The 21,627-nt window shown below is 51.6% G+C and overlaps 1 protein-coding gene and 2 long non-coding RNA genes across 7 annotated transcripts in view; 1 reads left to right on the top strand and 2 right to left on the bottom strand.

Annotated features, from left to right (window-relative positions):
- The window catches only part of EXTL3 (exostosin like glycosyltransferase 3), a 115,759-nt gene that overhangs the window by 9,212 nt on the left and 84,920 nt on the right, over window positions 1-21,627 (bottom strand). For all 5 annotated transcript variants that reach the window (XM_035322852.1, XM_035322851.1, XM_035322850.1 and 2 more), the window contains 2 exons: window positions 18,959-19,083; window positions 12,440-15,058 (listed from right to left, as the gene is read on the bottom strand). In XM_035322852.1, coding sequence (XP_035178743.1) covers window positions 12,440-14,587 — 2,148 coding nt within the window. In that variant the 5' untranslated portion in view covers window positions 14,588-15,058; window positions 18,959-19,083. The remainder of the gene's footprint in view (window positions 1-12,439; window positions 15,059-18,958; window positions 19,084-21,627) is intronic.
- Window positions 989-15,335, top strand: LOC118165003. Its single transcript, XR_004749801.1, has 3 exons — window positions 989-1,149; window positions 2,030-2,034; window positions 15,323-15,335. It is a non-coding gene; the product is annotated as an uncharacterized LOC118165003 (long non-coding RNA).
- Window positions 10,304-12,433, bottom strand: LOC118165004. Its single transcript, XR_004749802.1, has 2 exons — window positions 11,974-12,433; window positions 10,304-11,529 (listed from the first exon to the last, which is right to left on the bottom strand). It is a non-coding gene; the product is annotated as an uncharacterized LOC118165004 (long non-coding RNA).

Genomic DNA, 21,627 nt, shown 5'->3' on the forward strand with positions numbered 1-21,627 from the left:
GAATATTTATACATACCTACAAAAATTTAGTAAAATCAGTATCTTCCAGCAATGTCTAGTGAGGCTTTAAGCCTAAGCTTTAAATTAAGTGTCACATATAATTTGATGGCGAAAACATGAAGAATGTCTGTGCCCTTGGGGAAATTCTGACAGCTCAGCTTAGAGAACCAGATTGATTTGTGGGCAAAGAGCAAGCTCTGCAAGAAAGCGGGAAGCTCATTGCTCATGTCAGGAAAAAAACCAAAAGGGCACCCTTAGGAGAGCCGCATAATTTGGGGAGACAAAGAACGAATTCTCAGGAAAAGGATCCACTTCCAAAAGACACGGGGGAAAAGGAAGAAGCAGAGTGTTCCTGCCAGCACAGTCCTCTAGGGCCGATGCAGATTTACAGCCCTGTCAATCCTCTTCTTGGCATCAGCTCTTCAAGTTTGCAGTAAGATCCAGAGAAGCAAGGCACCGGCTGCGCAGGGAGCGCGCTTGAGGGCTGTGCCCTCTGCCTGGCTGCCATCCCAGGGACTGAGCCCATGGACAAATCCCTCCACAAAATGCACTTTATCCCGATGGCAGCATCTGGGGGCAAACCTCCTAACCGAGTACACACCGTACCGCTTCGCATGGCTGAGCCAGAGGGATTTGCAAGGTCAGAACCTCAGAATTCCAGCAGAAGAGGAACAACAACCGGCACCGGGAATCCCTTTGCCCTTACCTGAAACTGTTCCGTAATCAGGCCACTCGTTTTCAACTCAGAGGTCAGACAAAATCCGGATAATCCCCCGATGAAGCAACACGCCCAGCTCAGCCCTTAAGACCTGCAGACTACCAGACACAACAGCACACGAATGCTGAGCTGGCAGGTTATTTACAAGGCAGAAAGGGCTTCCTTCTCAAGGGGGTCGCGTGCACGTGTGGATTCAAGTACACGTGGGCAGGATAAATCATATTTTTTTTAACAGGGCTGGCTTCATCCCCTGCTCCCTCTGTGGTGGAGGCATTGGATCAGGCTCTTGCTTCTCCACTGCTGTGCCCAGGGATGCAGAAGAGGAAGGCAGGCAGCCTGCCCGTCCCAGGAGCAGCACCATCTTCAAAGCTTTTTTGGGAGCGCAGATGTCAGGACAGGTTTGCATTGACCAGCTGGAAATCAAGACGGATGTCGGAGAGGGATATGGCATGCTGCCAATATCCCTGGCTGTCACAGGAATTTTGGCATCAGGAGAGACTCCGTGTGGAAACCACAAACCTGAAATTGGCCCTTGTAAAGAGGACTTCGATCCCGAAGTCATCTTTCTCTCAAGCTCCCGGTCATCCTTCCCCATGTAACATGCCAGGGAGCTGCAAAGGGCAGAACCCGATCCCAAGACCTTACAGGTGCGTGCTGCCTGCTCGACGAGCTGCCAAACCTTCCGTGAAGAAGCCGATGAAGCCGCCAGCATCGCCACAGCCACCACCACACATCCCCTGCAGCATTGAAGGCCTCCTGAAAGACCAACAACACCAAGAGCCCCTGGGTTCAGTCCTGCCCACGCGGAACCATCTTCTCCTGCCAAGCCCAACTCCCACCACAAGAAACCTCCCCTGCTCTGCAGAGGACAGAAATCCATCCAAATTCAGCAGCCCCAGCCCCAAACACCGGAGGACATCGCTCTGGCACGGCACAGAAGCCATCCGCCTCCTCTTCCTGATGAGACTCTCCTGCTTTATGGCTCCCCCCCAGCAATCCTTCACCCTTTTTTTTTCCTTCCCACTTTAATCTTCGCTTGTAAAGATGGATTTCAAAGTTACCATTATCCCCTCTCTCACGGATTGATCATCCTGCTGCTCCATCCCCGGTGCTTTCTTGCCTTGAACCAGTCGCTACCTTTATGCCCCGAACCAGGCCAGCCAGGCTCCAGGCTTCCGTGCTTTGCTACCTCCGATTCAGAGGTGTTTCCAAGGTTTGGATGAAAAGATCTCACAGATTATTTTAAAACTCATCTCCAGAGGTACGAGAGAGTTTCACTGGAAGGGAATTTAGCTGCAAAGCTACCCAAAGGCTGCGTGCAGTGCGCGTAAATTGGCAAAACAGATGCGTTTTTAAAATAGGCGTAATTAAATAATGCAACATAAAACCAAACGTAAATTATCCCCCGGTGAGAACAAAACCACACAGGAAGGTACTAGTAGAAACCCCTTTTTAAAACCGATACGGCATCCGTGCACATCATCTGTGCCAACGCTTGGGCTCTCTTTAAACCACGCGAGCGGTATCCGTGGGCTGCTCATCTCCGAGCTGAGCAAACAGCTTGCGATACAAATAAAACCGATTATTTATTCATTTTCATACGGGTGCAGCTGTCACTTGGTTCGGAGGAAGCTAAGGGAGAGGCGTACTTATTTTAACGTTAAAGAGATTTAGATCCTCGCTGATTTTTATTCTCCCTGGGTGTCCCTGTTAGTGGCTGCGCAATTAAGGGTGCGCATTGAATTGGTGGCCCGCCTTGATTTATTTACAATTATTTGCAATTATTTGTCTCCGAAGAACATCCTCGGGACAACATGCTTTAAATAGGTTTTCTCCCCTGGTTATTATTTTTTGCAATTAAATGGGCACTATGAAGGCACGGAGTTCCAGCAGGCGAGCGAAGTGTTTCTTTACCAGTGCTCTTCCGAGCCAGGCAGACGTCACAAACCTGCTTCCACCTGGCAAATCCCCTCTGGGTATTCAAGGCAGGAAATTCAGGTGAACTTATTCTGCTTAGGAGCAGCCCTGGAGATCACAGAACATGCTGGGGAGACCGGGGGTGGCAGCAGGAGCGTCTGCACCCTGATTTAGCAAAGCTCAAATGCAACTAGTTGTCTTTGGTAAGACAGAAAGGCAAACAAGTAAGTATCTACGTGCTGTACCAGCTCTCTGCCAGGTGTCTGCTGCAATTTAAAAGTGATGGTGTTTAACTGGATTGCAAGATTAGCATCTTACCAGGCGCTGACTGCTGCTGTGAGGGTTTGTGCCTCTCCTGCTGCCCGCAGCTCCTGCAGGAACCCCCTGAAGGAGGCCACGTGCGCCCCGGATCCAGCTTTCTGCAGGGAGGACAGCGATCCTGCCACCTAAATTGTGCCAGTGGCGGTGCCAAAACACTCGTGCTAACAACAGAAATAGGTTCTTAGAAACTTCCCTGCTTTTTTCAGCCTTCATTTTATCCTTTCAGTCTTCAAGCTTCAGGCAGCCTCCCTGTCCCCCCCCCCCGATAAATTTTTATTTGCACTACAAAACCCCAACCCCAGGGGAAGCCTTCTCCTGCTGTGAGGTTCCCAAGTCATAGTGGGAGCTATCCAAAAACAGCTTGCCAAAACCAGGCTGGTTAGGTAAGAGCAGCTCGGGAACTGATGTGCACACTGCCAGTGAGCGTGGGAGCAGAACCATCCCTCTGCTGCAGTTTTAAGCCCAGTTGGACGCCTAGGAGTTAGCAGTGGCCTGATTTTGGTAAAAATATTCAGTGTTCCTGCCTCGCCTTCCCAGCTGCGCTACGTGGATGGCACAGGTGTGTCGGGAGCTGTTCGGAGCCAGGTACAACCTCAGAACCAACCTCAGTCTTCCTTGGAAGAGCCACACTGGAGCTAAAGAAAGGTGCACAAACTATAAAGCTTTTCCTTACTAAAACAAGCAAGAAAACCCCAAAACTTGTGAAGTATTGAAGGCCAGATCGCTCTCAGCCCTTCACTCTTGGGAAAACCCTGTTGGCAAACTCATGTACTTCGAAATTCATTGGAAAAGACACGTTGCTGGCCCCTGGGACTGCGCCGAGAAGTCTGGCAGCACATGGACCGGGAGCTCGGGGATGGATCTGAGAGCGGCTGTCACATCCCATCTGCAAGACGGAGAGCGTGTAAAAAATGAGCACAGCAGTTTAGGAGTACCCTTGGGGTATCCTCTTCTTGCCAAGCCATCAGCCGCTGCGCAGTAGCAGGTCACCAGCAATAAAGGGAAGAAAACACACCAACGTCCACTTGGAAGACAGAGAAACACCCAACGGAGAGCGAGAGCATCTCCAGTGGGAGAGGAAAGTGCTGGCAACCCAAGGGATGCTGTCCCAGGGGGGACACCTTTTTTTCCTCCTCGCTAAGTGAGGCAGAGCTTCTCTTTCCACACATTGCTCTCCGGCTGATAGCCTGGCTGCTTTAATTAACAGAGCCTTCCGTCAGCGCGAATCCTCGGCGGTGCTGCACGATTACTTCTTCAGCAGGTTCCTTCTCTTTCCACGAGGCATCTGTCAAGCTGGATTTCCACGACGGCGGTGAAACGAAACGCCCGGCAAAGCAGGTGCAATTATTTTAAAATTGGGTGAAGTCGGCGTGTCTCAGCAGCTCGAGCGCGTTGCGTTTAATGATGCTCGAGGATGTTCGGCACCGAGAAGCTGCTGTGGCCCATCCTAGGCGCTCTCGCGCAGACATTCCCGTCCGGGGGCAGGAGGTATCAAAGCGAACGTTATTTCTCTATTCGTGGAGGGAGGAGCTGGGGACAGACTATTCACAGCTCACAGAGCAGCTGTTGGAAAAGCTGGAAGCAAATTTGGTGTAGAAGCACAGCCACGGTGCCATCAGCTCTGCGGGCAGGTTATTCTTTGAGGAGGAGAGGACAGAGGATAAATGGGTATGGTGCTGGGAGCAGCGAGCATGAAGAGCACTCAGACCCTGCACACCCACTTTCGGCTTCCAGGTTCACTCCAGACTAAAAGCTTTCCAAGGACATCAAAGATTAGAAAGTTGAGATCTCGCCGGGAAAGTTCTGATGGGTCCGGTCTGGCTGAAACGACAACAGCGTTGTGCCAGCACGCCTGTCCTCAACGCCATTACCTAGCGATGAGAGCTCTTTTCTGTAACGTTAGAAGAAAAGAACTAGCGAATCCACGCCACGGTTCAGCAATCAGCATTTCGTCTCTCATTCTTCTCCAGGATGAGCTCGGCTTATGCAGAAAAGCCATTTCCATCAGCTCGAATATCAGAGAAGGGGCGGGATATTGCCCTGAATGTGGTCAAATAACGGGCTGGGAATGAAGGACCGCCACGTCCCAGCAATTACAAAGTTCACCTCGATTAGGCATAATTAAAAACAATTCGTTTTTAAAAATCTTCCCACCTGTTTCCACCAGCCTGGGCTCCAGGCAGTTGGCACTGAAGCTCCAAACGTCACCTCCCTGCCCAGGATGCTTTAAAAATTCAGTGTCGAGCCCCAAAACCCATTTACTTTTCCTGCACGGACCTCAAAAAATTCAAACTTCAATTCAGATAAGCGTCCAGACACCCGAAGACTTCACTGAGCTATTTGGATCTGAAAAATGTTAGCTGGGAGGCCCGAGAACGGCTCCACCAGATTTCCCATCTCTCTACTGCTCATAAAGCTGGGAATAGGCAAAAAACAGCTTTCTGCAGCGTTTCTGCGAGACGTACAACTTCATGCTTTAGTGGGCAGGCGTCATTTTCTGCTCGCTGTGCCTCAGTTTCTCTCCAGCTTATTTCCAGCATCCCCCTGCGTGCCGCTCGTGGTCTTTGTCCCACGTTTAACAGCCCTGGAGGAGGGGAATCCGGAGTTGATTTCAAGAGAAGTGAGGAAGCATCATCCATCAGACAGAAGGGAGAGATTCCTCGTGGGAAAAGGGGCAAAAGCGTCCAGGAGATGAACAACTTCGTGGCTGCTGTGCCACCGCCGGCTTGGGAATAAGTTACCTGAGAGCTGTAAGGTCGCTGCCGATCGATCCCAATGAGTCTGGGGAGGCATCTCCGAGCTATATCGGACACGAAGGAACAAGCGGAGTGATGAAAACCTCTCTCCTGCTCCTCATTTCTTTCCCTGACTTTGTATCCAGGTTCTTTATAACCTTGACGTCCTAATGCCTCGTGATGTCCCTCCTCTTCCAGCAAGCACCATAGGTTTTCCTTTGCCCCAGCTAATTAATACCCAAACTCAGGAGCTCAGTGACTGCAGAAACAGAAGGCAAAAAAAAAAAAATAAAGGAGAGAAAATGCCTCAGTTCTGCCCCCAGCTTGTTCCCCAGCACGGCATAATTTGCTGCTTACGCAGCAGCGGCGTACGGCAAGGGGCAGTTAATATTCAGCGTGCAAATCCCCGAGGAGTCGGGCTGCTCGTTACGTTATCGGCGGACGTTCACGCCTCGCTGCACCCTGGCTTCGGCCCCGCAGGGACAAGCATCTGGATTTTGGCGGCACAGGTAAACCGAGCAGCAAGTCTGCTTAAGAAAATATTCAGAGAGGCAGCAGGCTCCGAGGGCTGGGAGAAGCAAGGCAGCTCGCGGCAGCACGCGGGGCTCCGCAGGCAGCAGGTGGTGCTACGAACCCGGCAGCAGCACGGGAATATTCGGCAGCGTCGTCCTGCCTCAGAGAAGGGCTCTCATGAGGGTATTTTTGAACTCGGGTGCCTTTGCTATGCTGCTGCTGAAGGCAGTGAGCTGGCTGCGTCCCATCAAACCCACGGGGTTTTATTTCCCTCCGACGCACGCTCCCCCTCGTCCTGGCCCAGGGCCGCGCACACCACTCCAGTTTACTCGAGTTATCGGTGTCTGAGAGCTGCTGCTGCCCGAGCCGAGTTTGCAAAGTGGGCTCTGCTCTTCCCAAAAAAACAAGCACGAAGTCGGAGGACGAGCGCAGGCGCTGACGCTGCAGACGTGGCACGCTACAGCCGGCCGCTACAGGGCTCTGCTCCTCATCCTCCGAGCTAGAAACATCACCCGGGAGCCCCCCGTGCTCCTGCCGTGGACATCCCAGGGCAAATTTGAGGATTTCTGGCAGCAAATTGAAGGCGTCAGTCTTTCAGCAGAGGGCTCAGCACAGGACAGCTGTACAGACGCTGCTCAAGCAGAAGCAAAGTCCTGACGGCATTTCCCCCCGGGCTGCTCCCGCTTACCCAGTGCCATTTCAAGGAGCAGGACGCACATTTCAGCAGCAGTGCTGCTGGATTCGAAATCTGCCCAAGATGATTCCTTTTCAAGCAAGCAGCTGAATTGAATAAGCTTCCTCAGCCGGCCACCAAGCCAGCAGAAAAGGACACGACGCCACCGGAACCGGCTGCGGAGATCAAAGCTAGCGACTCACCCCGTAACAAAGCTGAAGGAAAGGATTAGTCACTGCCGAAAGCCACAGGAGCTGGCATTGGCAGTGAACCCAGGCAAATTGCTCATAAATGCCTCCAAGCGCACGCAACCCCGGAGGAAGAGGAGAAAGCAAACTGCCGCAGGGCTTTTCCAGCCGCGGCTCGTCGCCGAAGGAGCCGTGCGCCAGGGGAAAAGAAAGAAGAGGCCGAAGTTGGGGTTATTAATTCTGAGAACACGAGCATAGGTTATGAAAATACTGTTTCGGGATGAGCACGATGTAGCCTGTGGATCCACGGGTCTGCCCATCCTGTGGGACTGGAGGCTGTGCCCCAGGCACGATGCCAGCACCCTCTGCAAAACCCCGAGGCTCCCCAAACTGAACCAACAACCAGGCAAGCATCCCGAGGGCAGGGGGAGAGCTGCCACACGGGCTCAGAACAACACAACCGGATGATCCTGATCCAAAAAAACCCTCCTAGCAATGCCCCCCTACTCCAGGTCGGTACAAAAACCTCAATTACCAGCTCATGAGGACAAATTGTGCTTGTCCTTTGCCCGACAGGCTCCAGAAGAACGGGATGGTTGGAGGGGTTTGCACGCAGGTCACCGACGGCCCCAAACTTTCAGGTGTCCCCACCTCTCCCAGCCAACACATCCAACCCGACGGATGCAGTAACGGCACCGCCAGCACTGAGTTGCGAGCGAAAAAAAAGACGAGCCCCAAGAAATAAAGGCCAAGGTTGCTTGGAAATGGCTGTGCGAGGCTGACACAGCACTGCAAGTGGAGCCGTGAAGCGTTTGTCCCCACGGAGCTTTCTGTCTTCCACGAACCCGCTTCAGGGGTTGCTTGGACCCATGGCCTTGGGGAAGCAGGGATGTGTGCGGCTGCCGCTGCGGTACGAAGCCCTGAAAGGCCGGCTTCCTCTCCCTTTGGCTGGCAAAACGTTCACTTAACAACGAGATGCTTTCTCATTAACTAAGGGCAGAACGTGAAAAAGTGGCAAAAACGCATCTTTGACCGGTTTAAGAGACAGACAGACCCGAAGATGCTGGAGTCAGATGGAAGAGGGTGCATGGATGGGGCCAAGTTTTTTATTTTTATATTTTTTTTACTTGAGATTTTAACCAAATCAGGCCCTCCTGAGTTCAGTCCTCCCTTCCTGGTCTCCAGGGCACGACCAACAGGCTGGGAAACCGCGGCGAGGAAAAAGCACGCGTGGAGGAGGGAAGGGGAGGATGCTGAGCTCTCCGTTTGCTTTCCTGGCTCAGGCTGCAGTCCTGGGGGGCTTTAAATAAGTTTCTGCAAGGGAAATGGATAATTTAATTGCTGCATTAGAGGATCTGCGGCTGTTTTGAGTGCAAGCTGCTCCGGAGTTTAATCAGCTCGCTGTTGGGGCTCTGTGCTTTCTCTACCGAGCTGAGGGCATACGCAGTGCCGGCAGCCTTCTGAAATACATCTTAAATGAGTCCGGCTGTCCAGACACTTTGTTTTCAGGATTAAAACCAGGCTAGAAAGAAGAGAAATGACTCCTGTTCCCTTTTCCCCAGTCCGTGCCCTGCTCAGAGCCACACGAAGGCACTGAGCCAGCTGCGGAGGGGCTGAAACCACACACCTCGGTCATTCAGCATCGGGCTGGGCACACTGCTGCGCCAAAATTGGGATGAGGAGCACAAGAAAGTGCCCCGCAGGCACCAGAAACCCGCAGCACACCGGCGCCTGAGCGCAGGGAAAAGCGCAGCGGGATCTGAATCGTCTTGGGTGCATCTTATTACCATCTGCGTGGGCTGCCCGTGTGGTTTCCGCAGTGTTTTGCCTCGTTTGTTTCCCTTTGCTTTTATTCATGCGGATGAAAAAGCTGCCAGGGAACTGCAAAGCGAAGAGCGAGGTTCTCCTGTCATCACCTGGATGTTATTTAGAAATCCTCAGCACGGAGAGGCTGAGCGGGGAAGCTGGAAGTCTCTGTCCCAGGACCGAGCCAGGTCTTCTTATTGACTCAGTCTTCATTCCGCTGCTGGAAATCCTTCCAAGGTTAACGCAGGAGCCACAGCCAGTTACCCCTTATCACTCAAACCCAGGTGCAGTCTTTCTGCCTGCTCAGAGCGGAGATTTCATCCCAAACCCTTCTCCCTTTTATCCCCAAGAAGGACAGAAACAGCAGGAGCACTCCCTAGCAAGGTGCAGGCAGGAGAGCTCCCACCCTGCCCGAACCTGCTGGCACCAAAAACAGGCTCTGGGTGGCCCGGGCAGGCTTTAACTCCTTGAGGATATTTCAGCTTTGGCAGATGTCACAGCCATCTCGAGGGACAACCGATCGCCGAGGTTCAAAAGCCAGCTCAGAAGGTAAGGGACGGCCGAGACGTCGCTGATGGCACGGCCGAGGCGACGCTCTCCGGGCTCTTCTGTTTGCCAGGTTCACCCGGTGAAGTGCTACAGATGCAAACACTTGCGGGAAGGAAGCACTCAGGCTTGCACAAACAAGAATACTCGTTTGGAACCTTGTTATTTTTCCTCCTTAATGTGAGATGGGAACAATCTGCACGGCACAAAGGCACTTCAAACTCGAGGGCAATCCATCTACATCTGTTCTAAGGGAAACCTTGAGTGACTACACGCAGCTTTACAGCACATTACATCTGCACCTAGCTCAGCACAGGACCAGAATATGTTATCGTGCACTCCTGTGCAGCTAAGGAACCCTGCTGGTTTGTCTACTAAATGCTGCCATCGCAAGAAATCTATACCAAAATAAATTTAAAAAAAAAAATCCAATATATTCTGTAGCCCTGTTTATCTCATTATCCACGAAAGAGTCAAAGAGCCAACGCAGCTTCAAGCTCGGCTCTTGGCAGCCCACCAGGGGAAAGAAACCACATAACGCGATTCTGAAACCCAAAAGCACCTAACAGGATTTAAAAAATGAGTTTCAAGGAACTACGGCAGAATCGGGGAATCACAGAACACCCCGAGCTGGAAGGGATCCCACAGGGATCACAGAATCATGAAGGTTGGAAAAGCCCTCCAAGATCACCTGGTCCAACCATCCCCCTACCACCGATGTTACCACTAAACCACGTCCCCGAGCACCACGTCCAACCTTTGCTCATCGAGTCCAACTCCTGATCAACAACCTAAGGTCAACCCGGGCTGAAGGAGGAAGCACAGCTCTTCTTTATGCGTCCTGCCAGCAGAAAGCTGCCCAGCAAAAGCACTAAATAAGTCTTTCACCAGCTCCAGGAGCACCTCGGTGGGACTTGGGATGCGCCAAGCAGCCCGCACTCTGGCCGGCTGCAGGGACGTTACAGAGAATATTTGCTACACAAGGATGCAGCACCGCTTGAAGATCTGAGAGAATTGGATATTCCCCATCAAAAGAAGCTTTTTTTTTTTTTCCCTGTGAGGAGATGAAACCCACAGCTTTGTAGTTGCTTTCAGCAGCAGCAGCAGCTGAAGGGGCTGTTTCTTACCACTGCCTGCGGCACCCCGCGTCTCCGCTCTGCTCCCCAGGTCCTTGCTGCGGTGGCTTTTAGGACGTGTCACCGTTGGATGAAGCCGAGGCAAGTTTTCCCACCGTTGTCATGCCAAACCAGGGGGCACCGTATAGAGAAATACTTACAGGCCCCCGGCATGATCTAACCAGCCGGTCTAGAGGTGGACGAGCACGTTGCGAGATGGATGCCTGGAGGCTGCAACGGGTTAGGGCTCAAACAGGGGATCCTGAGAGCCCGAGGCTCTGCTAAAGCATGGCATGTAGAAAAACTGTGTGTGTGAAAGGCTTGTGAGTGTCAAAGTCCCCAAAAAACAAGCGGGACCCCAACACAATAGACGTACAAAAGAGACCGGAGGAAAAAAGGCATTAGCGTCCATCAACAGAAACATATTTTTCTTGCACAAATAACACCCATTAGTGGCTCCAAAGAGAAGCATTCCCAACTCTTCAGCTCCGGAGGAGTGCACGGTTTTGAAGCAGACACAAAACGAAGACTTTACAGAACTCAAGCATTCAACGGGACTAATGTGAAAGATTATTTCGCAATTATCCAAGCAATTTTCTCTCCTCATTGTCCCCGGACCATAAGGGTTTTTAAATGTGAGCAGAAGGATTTATTCATCACAATAATAATAAAGCGAAATATTAAATCAATGAATCTCCGTGCATGAAGCATAAAGCTCACATTGCTATTAAGCTTAGTGGCGTCCTGTCACATAAAGCACATGCGGTTTGCGTACTTAAATACCATCTCCCTCTTTTATTTTTCCCTTCCCTAATTTGTAACGCATTATCCTTCCATTTGTCCTCTAAACATGACTGGATTCGAACAGCACAGCGCTGCTCCTTGTTACTGCCTTTATGCTTGTGCTCTCTCTCCGAGTGCAGCTGGAGATTTATATTTAATATCGATCACTAACAACGCCCCGTGCAGAAAGTCATGCAGAGACTACAGAGAAGTCCTAAGACAAAGAAATAAATATTAATTAAGGGAGAATTAGCTCATTAGAAGCAACGCTGCCAATATGCAAGGGAGTAGCTGGGCACCACAAGGCACATTGGTCTTTCAAGGTGTCAATTCTTCCGTTTGGCTGGGAAGCAATCAGCCCAAACCTGACCCAAACTCGCTACGACAGAAACTCTCGTGGTTACGTTGGTCTTGGATTAAGTTTTCCCCCATTTTCCCTTCTCTCCTCCCTTGTAATACAACACGATAAATGCCTTTGGAGGCCCTTATCTGCTGCACAGCACAGCTGCAGTGCGTCCCTCTCTTGTTTTTGTAAAAGATTTACCAGGTAAGGTGCAGCAACAGCCACTGTTTAGATATTTATAAGGTGCCACCTGTCCTCACGGTGTGAAACTTGAAGTGCCTAAGCAAAGATTTTCAATAAACAGGAATCTCTTACCCTTAAGCCCCGAGACTCATAATGGGCTCCACGCACGCAATTGTTGTTTCAAGAGTGCCAAACACCTGGCACCGCACAGACCCCACGCCTTTACAATTCAGACTGTTCTGTGTATCAGCTCCCGCAGCCCGTACGCCGGAGGCTGCAGGCTGTCTCTCACGATACCAATTCATCTCGCCCGAGTTCACCCACCTCTGAAGTCACGGAGAGAAAGGAGCCTTTCTAGAAGACGAGCCACAGCGTCCTCACGCACGCACCTAAAATGGGTCAGCTGAGTCATACCTTTCATCTCCCTGTTTTTCTCCACGATAAAGAAGCCAGAGCAGGCACAGGCATCCGCAAGGCTGCGAGATGAATGCTGTCCCAGGTGACTAAGCCGAGCTGACACTCTTCAGAACAGCTACAACCAACTTTACTACACAAACCCCACCAGGAAACAAGACCCCAGGGTCTACATCTTTCTTACCATGATCGGGACGCCAATGTCTGGCCACAAGAGATCCTCGGAGGGAAGCTTGGGAGAGTTCCACACTACCACCACTTTATTTAAGTACGGGAGACCATTGAGCCTTTCTAGGGAGTTCATCAACACTTCCTCCCGCTCGTACGTGAGCATCACGACTGTGAACTGCTCCCGGGGGACGTTGCCACCCAGAGCAGCCTGGAACTCCTTCCCAGAGCCACCTGCTCCTCCACCTATGGGTCGAAATCCAGTCCCAGACCCTAAAAACTTTGCTTCCGATGGTAAAACAGGGTCAAAGGGAGTATAGGGGAAGAGGTGGAAAGGCCCTGGAGCGGAATTCCAATTCCTGTAGATGTCCATTGCGGTGAGGGTGAAATTGCGGAGATATTTGGGAGATGCATAGGGTGGTTCGGTTTCCACAGGCCCCAAGTCCAGGTCACCATTGTCTGCCATGTTGGGGTCTGTGCCAGCAGCTTTGCCCGACCGGTGGGGGATCTCCACCGCAGTTTCTTCTCGGATAGGAGCGGCCGGGATTTGGATTCGAGTCCTTATGATAGCTAAGACTGTGCTGAAAACGTTGTCGGAGGTGGAGAAGTAGGTCTCCCACAAGAAGCGGCCCTGCCTCCTCATGGCGAGCAGATCGTTGTCAGAAATGCTTCTCAGAAGAAAGTGCACTTCTGTGATACGTGGCTTTGGTATGATTAAGGCTGCCTCGTTCCACCGGATCACATCGTTATAGGGTAGCTGAACTTGCTCTCCGAGAACCACCGGGATGGCTCCGACTTCCAGAGCCTCAAACAGTCTCATGGCACACCCAGCGGAGATCACTAAGCGGGTGTCCCCCGGGGTGATTATCAGTGCAAAAGTAGATAGCTTCAGTAGCTCTAGTCTGTCGTCCCTTTCTCCACACAGAGCCCACTCAGTGGGCAGACTCGCCTTAGGCTGGTTCTTGCACGTGAACTCCACCAAAACAAAGTCCAGCTTGCTGTCCTGAACGGCCTTCAGGGTGGTAATGATGCGATCGTCGTAGTCAGCTGGGGCATTGCCTTCTATCTCCTCTTCGAAAGAGCGAACCTCTTGCAAGCTGGATCGGAGAGACTCAATCTTCTCCCCCTGGAAACTAAACAGGTATTTGCGCTTGACTGGCACCTGGGGCGGGATTTCTAGGAAGTTGGGTTCAGACATAGCGTGCACCAGGGGTGATACCACAATATCAAACCCTGGTCGGTACTGCACGTCATAAAAGGTGGACTGGGCAATCATGGCACGCCCCGTGCTGATGTTGTAAATAAAGTTCTGAGTTTCCGATTTCCTCGATAAATTGATGATGAGATGGTTATGTCCGTCAGTCCTCCAATATGGCAAAGAGTGCAACTGTTGCTCTAGTTCAGTAGGTTTTGGCATTACGGGCTCTTGCATTTCCCCCACTAAAATTATATACACACAAGCAATATTTGCATTTTCAGTAACATAAACATTAGTTCTGACAGTCGCCTCAAAGGCTTGTTTAATTAAAGGGTCTAAGGAGCTACCAAAGGGGTAATCGTCACTGTTGTAGACGTAGACTGGAAAGCCAGATGTCAGCGGGCACCGTGAGTAGTCAAAGCAATTGTGCAGCCTGCAATTCCGGTTGGATTTTGGCAGGGGGAAGGTCACGTCGTCTTTGTCTGGCAGCAGCCGGATTGGCAAGGAAAGCTTTGGCTGGTTCTGAGCCATCAGCTCTTTGTAGGAATGCTCAGTCTGGCTGATGACATTCTTCAGCTGCAGCAGGTCCTGCTTGGCGTTTTCAATGCTCTTTTTGCAGGCCTCGATCTTCAAGTTGAGCTTGGCGATCTCGCTGTTGAGCTCCTGCCGTTTGGCCTCCAGCTGGAGCAGCTCCTCGCTGACCGACTCGCGGATGCGGCACAGGTCTTGCACGTGCTTCACCTCGCACAGCTCGTTGCCGGTCCGAGGGCCGAAGATGCGCTTGCCGGCATCGTCCGCGTCGTCGATGGTGGTTAGGTAGTAGTGCGCGATGAGGGGAAAGAAGACGAGGATAATAAAGAGGGTGAAACTAAGCCAGGTGAGCCGGATCCGACTGGACCACCTCAACAACCACGGCTGGCCTCCGTTCCCCACTCCCCCATTCCGCAACATCGTATAGCCAGTCATGAGTTCAAAAGTCACCGCGTGCCCAGTCACGTTGGATCAGTAGCCATAACCAAAACGGGGTTTACAGCAAGTCTCTGCAAAGAAGGGTTACTGTGCCTGCTTAACGAGGAGCCAATAGAATGGGAATTTCATCGTGTCGCGACGACGGCTCTCCCGCAGTCGTTTTGCTGCCGCCGCAGCTTTCGATCCCGTTAGCCTTGCTCGCCGACCTTCTCACCCACCCCAGCCCACCCTCGGTCTGCGGGCGAGTTGCTGGAAGTGTCACAGCGTTGTCATGGCGATTGAGAAGTCTCAGCCAGCAGGGGAAGAACACAACGGGCTCAAGCCAAACTCCACCGCTGCTCTCGACATCCTGCATTACCATGCGATGAATATGCAGAGGCACCAACCATCGTGGAGGCCGAGCCAGGAGAGACTCGTAGGAAGGTCAGTCTCTCTCATCGCTGCTGCACGGCTGATGCTCTGCCATTCCTGCAAGAGAACAGGCATACATTCAGACAATGCCAACAAAACGACCCCGTAACGACCTAACGTAACGACCCAAAACGACCTAAGATGATGCTCATTTTTAAAAGCAACTGTCCTCTCTTTCCAAAGAGCACCCTTTGTACGTGTTTAACATCTCTGGGGATAATATCAGTAAACCTGAGACGGTGATGGGATCCATTAGGTGTGGCCACGTGGCTCTCGCTGAGCACTCTGCTTTTCATTAGGGCTGCACGTTTCAGTGGCCAGACCACAAAATCCCAGCCCTTAGATCTGGTTTCCTTTTTCTCCCACTTTCTTGCTGTGAAACGTTGGAGAAGCTGCTTGACATCTGCAAGTCCCTGTCCCCCTCACGTCCAAAGGGGGGATACTGACGTACACCTGCTCTGCCTACCCGCCTCTTAATGGCATGTTGTGCTCCGGGGACACAGCAGCACTGGGGATTTGCACTGCAGAACTGAGTGTAATCACTATTGTTCTGCTCTAGTGACTAGAGCCGATGAGGAATTTTTAGATGAAGTGTTTTGCTTTCATTTCCTGCTGGAAAATTTCGATTCATTGCCACAGAAAGTTTAAAGGGAACGTACTCACAGCGCTTCCACCTCTGCAGGCTCACTGCACATGAGATAAAACTTCTGGTCAAAACTGGAAAAAGGGCTCCTGTCTGTGCTGTCCATCAAAGCAAAGATGCTGGGGTTAGGATCTGCGTGGCACCATGCCACAGAAGTGCTATCAGCTTGCTTAGATATGCCCTTTTCGCCTGGAAAATTGCCATGGCACTGAATTAGGAGAATGGCTACTTAAAATTTGCGTAAAACACAAGGATGTGGCCAACTCAGCACCGAGTCTTGGCCAGGTGATTCTGTTGCCACTAGAAACTTTCCTTCCTTATTAGAAGCATCTGAGTTATCCACGTTTCTGGGATTTTTTTCGTACACTGGCCTTCCCACCTCACTGCTGAGTACAGCGTCGGGCGTAGTGGCAATTCTTGCACAGCCTGACGAGAAGCTTTTCATTTCCACTTCAATATTTAATTAAAGTCACCTACGGTGGTGACAGTCATTTTGCACTGCATCTATGTCGTACTCCCCTCATCTCCTCATCGAGAAGTAGCAGGAGGAAGGCGAGGAAGGAACCTGCAGCTAAAACGGAGCTCTGAAAACCTGCCAAAGCAAACCAGAAGTTCACCTTAGAGGAGCAGAGAGAAGTCAGGAATCATTTTTCCCTGCAGTACACAAGTTGTGTCAGAGGAATAAGCTGAAGATTTGACTTCAGCCAGGAAAAAACTGTAACCAAAGGGAAGGAGGCGGACTAAAAACGCGCAATTCCTAGGCCCGTTTTGTGACAGGGCTCTTTGCTGTTGGTAGCGTAACGCCGCATGATTGAAGGAGAATTTCCCCCTCGCCCCCCACCCCCGCAGCGCGACCCCCAGTTGGGAACTGCACAGAAGTTACAAACGAAAGCAGCTTTTAAATTCATAGCCTTGTCTGGCAAACGCCACTGGTGTAAATCTCAGAAAGCTGGGCGGATAAAAAGGGCTAAAAAGTCAGGAAAAAAAAAAAAAAAGGAAATCAGCTTTCTCCGATCTTGGCAGCGCCGTCGGTGCAGGCAGATGGGGGAGGCTTCGGCTCTCCTGGCAGAACATTTTAATGCTGCTCTCTGTACACCAACCTCCATTTGCTGGGGCTGCGAGAGGCTGGTGATGAATGTAAATCCCCAGCTCTGCTGCGCGGGGCTGGCACTCAGGCACAGGGAGCCCTGGCAGACGCAGCACACTTGCGTTGTGCCGCCGGGACCACTGCTCTACACCAGCAGGACTTTTAGCATGCACCACAGTAGAAAGCAGCCGGCTGACTGAAGGCAAAAAGAAGTTTTTAAGGTCTGTATTGTTTATTTTTTTTAAGCTCTCTCCAGGAAATGAAGCCCGTGCTGTCACCGTCCATGCGGGCCGGTCAGTCCCTGCAACTTCAACGCTGTCTCAAAGGGGCTGCGAAGATCCGAGTACTGCTACCAGCTTTCTGCAAATAGCTGGCCAGGAGATGAGAGCCGCTCTGTTAACACTTCTCCTGAGGGAAATGCCAAAGCACATGCTCACCGGAGCGGCAGCGAATCTGAAAAACAGCTCGACATCAAGGCACGCACGGGAAAACCAGCTCTGCTGTTCTCTTCTTTGGGGGTGCCGTTTATTACATGCAAGGTGCTCAGACACGACAGAAAGAAGGGAACATAAATGTGAGCCAAAAAGACGGAGGAGGTGTGTGCATGTGCTGCTTTCCGACCGGCCAGAGGAAGCTGCAGCCCCCCAGGAAGTAAGTCCCAAAGGTTATCAGTTTAGATTGTATCTAAACCTTGTTCCATTTTAGCAGCTCTGCCCATTTATGAGCCCCAAACAGCGATGAAGTGGCAACCTGGACTCCCTAAAATGGCAAATGGCCTCCCTGGAAAGCTAAATCCAGGCCATCACCCCCACACACGATCCTCTGCAGCTGTTCTGCCATCTAATCCTTCCAGTGGCTCCTCTGGTCCCTCTCCTTCAGCTGATACAGAACCAACTGTATCCTCCTGACCTAAAAACGTGGGCTGTGAATTAAATAAAAAATAATGCATGTGCTCAGAAACCTGAAGCTGACAAATGAACTCTGCTGCTGGCTTAGAGAAGACCACACAGGAGAGACTAGAGGAGGCTGGGGAGGATTTGAAATGCAACATGCGTGGCTTGGGATTAGTTAGAAGTATTGACTGTCAGCATGAAATATGTGCTGGTGATAAAGAAAGCACTTTAGTAACGAAGGAGAGTCTGAAAGAGTGTCTAAGACTTTATTCCTATCAAGTAGATAGAGCCGGAGGTTGTAACACGTTGTTATTAGGACTTAAAATGAAAACCCAATCTGTGGCCTTACGAAGAGAGACTTCAGAATTTTATTTAAGAGAAATGAGCAGCCCCGGTGAAAAAGGCTGCTGATTTCCATACTTCCCCAAAAGAAATCTGGGAGGAGGAGGAACATTGCAGGGCTCTGCAGCTGACCCATTCCTCCCCCTCCCCAGCACCATTTAGTCCTTTAAACAATCGAACCCCTCACGGAGAAACTCTTGTTGACTCAACGCCTCGTCGCTGCCTGCCAGACCTAATTACACGCACACAAAAAGAGGCAAGGAGAGCTCCTGGGAAATCAGAAAGTCGGTAATTACCCCAGCCTCTTCCCAAGCTGACCGACTTCTTTGGCACGCCTCGTTTGCACGCTGCAGCTCCTCCTCCCTTGGCATGGGGCCACAGGATGGCATCGCTGTTCATGCATGCTATCACATCCTGCTTCAAATCCAGGGATATTTTCCCAGCTTTCCTCACCTCCTCAGGGGGTGCCAATGAAGTTATGGGAATATCTGGGGCTCTCACGCTTTTTGCATTTCGAGTGGAAAGAGCCAGGCTGGTCCAATATGGGGGTGCCAGCAAAGTCACGCAGATGTTCAGTAACCAAAGTCCCTCTGCAAACACCTGAGCACACCTACCTCTGCCTCCTCGCACCTCCTTTTGTCCGTTTCCCTGTAAAGTTAATGAAATGTTGTCCGTTTTTCAGCACATTTGTGAACAGAGCCTGGAAACTTTAACCTCACGGTCCTCCAGAGCATCCAAGAGCGTTCAATAACCTAGAGGTGGATCGTCAGGCAGAGTGTGGTGACACGGGTGCAACACACCGAGCTCTCCAGGAGGACAATGTACAACCTGTGCCTGCTAAATCAGAGCCCCCAAGCTCTCCGTGTGCACCCATGCCCATCCTCACTCCCCTTCCTCATCAAGTGACGGGTCTGCGGTGTCATCACGGCAGTGTGGCAACCCAAACCTTCCCTTTGCTGGCCCTGTTTAAGAGGATGAGCCACTGTACCCACCTCTGCCATGCAGGCTCCTTCCTGATGATCTGCGAGGTCAGGGAGCGTGTGCTAGTTCCTTCCGTGCTTTATCTGTCCAGCCTCGAATAGATGCTTTCTACCGCCAAGCTTCCTTGTCACCAGCACTAAAAATGAAATCAAATAAAAATCACTTATTTTTTTAAAGCAGGAAGTATAAGCCCCTTATCTTGCTGCTAAACAAAGAACATATTCCTCCCCCTTCTCTTTTTTTTGACAACAAGGAACAGTGTTTCTGGTGAAAGGGAAAAGAGACGCACACAAAACAACCCTTCAGCAACTTTCTGCCTCCCAAGTCCCTTAAAGAATAGGATTATCTCCCAAAGCTCCAATCATTTTGGGAACAGGAGCACTTAGAGGATTTTCCTCCTGCGACTGAACAAGGAGAATAAACCTATTAGGCGTGTGCTTTAGGTGTGTTTGAGAGGAGATCTTTACAAGCAGCAGATGGAGAGCTCGCTCCGAAATGCTTCACGTGCCTCAGGAATCGGCACGGGGGATTTGTACCGCCCCGAGAGCTCGCAGGTACTGAGAAATTCTCCTAGGCGAAGATCAACGCTGCTACACACACAACCAGAAAAAGGTCTTGTAAGCTGTAAATGCAGTGGAAAAAATGCATCCTCTGCTTTATAAAGCTTTTATCCCAGCCAAGAAACATTTAGCACACGGAGCCAAACCCGCCTCTCGCCCACGGGGTGAAGCAGCCCTGGGCAAATGCTCTGGGACAGCCCCTCGGCATCCTCCCTCCTGCGAGGAAATTGCCTGCACTGAAAAAATCAGAGGCTGACAGGCATTAGGGGAAAGTATCATGCATGTTGACACCGTTCCTGTACTTTTTCCTCCTCTCCAGCCAGGCTTCGTGGTGCCCTGACGGCACAGGAGACCCCTCTTCGAAGTTACAGCGTGAGAAAACCCCAAAGAAGCGTCGGCAGCTGAGGGACCCCAGCAGGCGAGACCCCATCAAGCAGCTGGGCTCGTGCTTCGGGCGATGCTTTTGAGAGCTTACGACGGATCAACGGGGAAAACCCCAAAGAGATGGCAGAACCGACCACCCCAAGCATGCAGGTAAAACAAATGGCTGCCTCGAGGATGAGTTGGGACGCCCTCCAACGCCCCGGGGGGGGGTCACACAAGCTCCACACCTCCTTTTCCCTGCGTACAAAGCACAGGAGAACTCAAACCGCTTCGAGGAGAGCTAACAAGCTGCTTTACAGCCTTCTGCTCCCCGTCTGGGGCGCGGGGACGAGAGCAGACCTGGGGAGATGCTCGGCATCGTGCCTAGCAGAAGGCAAATCTCTCCCGAGTGTTTCCAGGTACCGGCCTGCTTTGCCCTCTGCAAAACCGTCCGTCTCCCCAGCCTGCCTTCTGCCGGTGGTGTCCCCCTCCAGCACCTTCCTGCTTTCTGCATAACGCACTGCGAAATCTACTTTCCACGCAGGCCTTTCAGTTTCTAAATTTATTATTCAGTGCTGCTTTCTGGCAACGAAGCAGGGCTTTGTTTTATTTATTCTTCCACGAGCACGAGGAAACGCGCAGCTTTTACGTTCAGAATCCTGGCAAAACCGCCTGGACACCAAGTTCATCACCCCCCAAATCTCCGAGCAAGGGATCGCGGAGCTTTTTGAGGAGTTGGTGAACACGTAGAGCCGCTGATGTCGTACCGCTCACCGTGTCTCCAGTTATAAAGCGCTGGGAGATTTTTTTGGTGCTTGGGAAGCAAAGCGAGGAGCAGGTGCCTGGCTCCACCGCACGCACAAGCTGCTTGAGGAGTAGGTGCGTGGTCAGTCCCTTGTTCAGCACTGAAAGGGAGAAATGAGGCGTGGGAGGCGGGGAGGGCTAGTTTTGAATACCTTGAAGCAATTAACGAACAGGAACCGTCTGGAGGTAAAAGCACGGAGAGCAGCCAGGCGCTTTCCGCTGTACAAGAGCAGCGTGCAGAGGTCAGCTCCAGGCAGGAAAGGCAGCTCAAGTGCTTGGTATTTAGTGTGGTTTTCAACCCTAGATAGCTACAGCAAATTATTTTCCCCAGGGCAAAAAACACAAACCTCTCTCACCTCCCTAGAAGAGCATCCTCACCACCTCCTTGCCAGCAAAGAACCGCGCGGCAGAATTCGGGCTCCTCACCCCGGATCTTCGGGTCAGCATTAAGCACAATTTGACGATTTCTTTGTCCTGGTTAACTTCTAAGGAACAGGTAACAGTGCCAGACCAGCACAGAAACGTACGCCAACGTTTAGTATTATCTCACGTAGGGGAAACATCCCGTCCCCAAGGGGTTTTTGGAAAGGCTGCCCATTTCCCAGATGCAGGGAGGAAGCCGGTTCTGGAGACAGACCCCTGCCGAGGGGTCTCTAAGGAGCACCGAAGGGGACAGGCAGCCTCTTGTGGACCTCCGCCTCGTCACCCTACTAGCCGGCAGCACTGCTGCACAGGCAGGTTTGGACCCCAGATATCCATGGAGGTTTGGCCACGTATGAGAAGGGAAATGTGCTACTGGGGGACTGAACCTCGGTACCTGCTGCTGGGGAAATCCCCCCACCCGGAAAAGCTGAGCATGGACAGAAGGGGCTGGAGAGCAGAACGGAAGCGGCTGGAGGAAAGAAAGAAGGAAGGAAGGAAGGAAGGAAGGAAGGAAGGAAGGAAGGAAGGAA

Source organism: Oxyura jamaicensis, chromosome 3 (assembly GCF_011077185.1).
Source record: "Oxyura jamaicensis isolate SHBP4307 breed ruddy duck chromosome 3, BPBGC_Ojam_1.0, whole genome shotgun sequence".
In the NCBI taxonomy this organism is placed as follows: Eukaryota; Metazoa; Chordata; class Aves; order Anseriformes; family Anatidae; genus Oxyura; species Oxyura jamaicensis.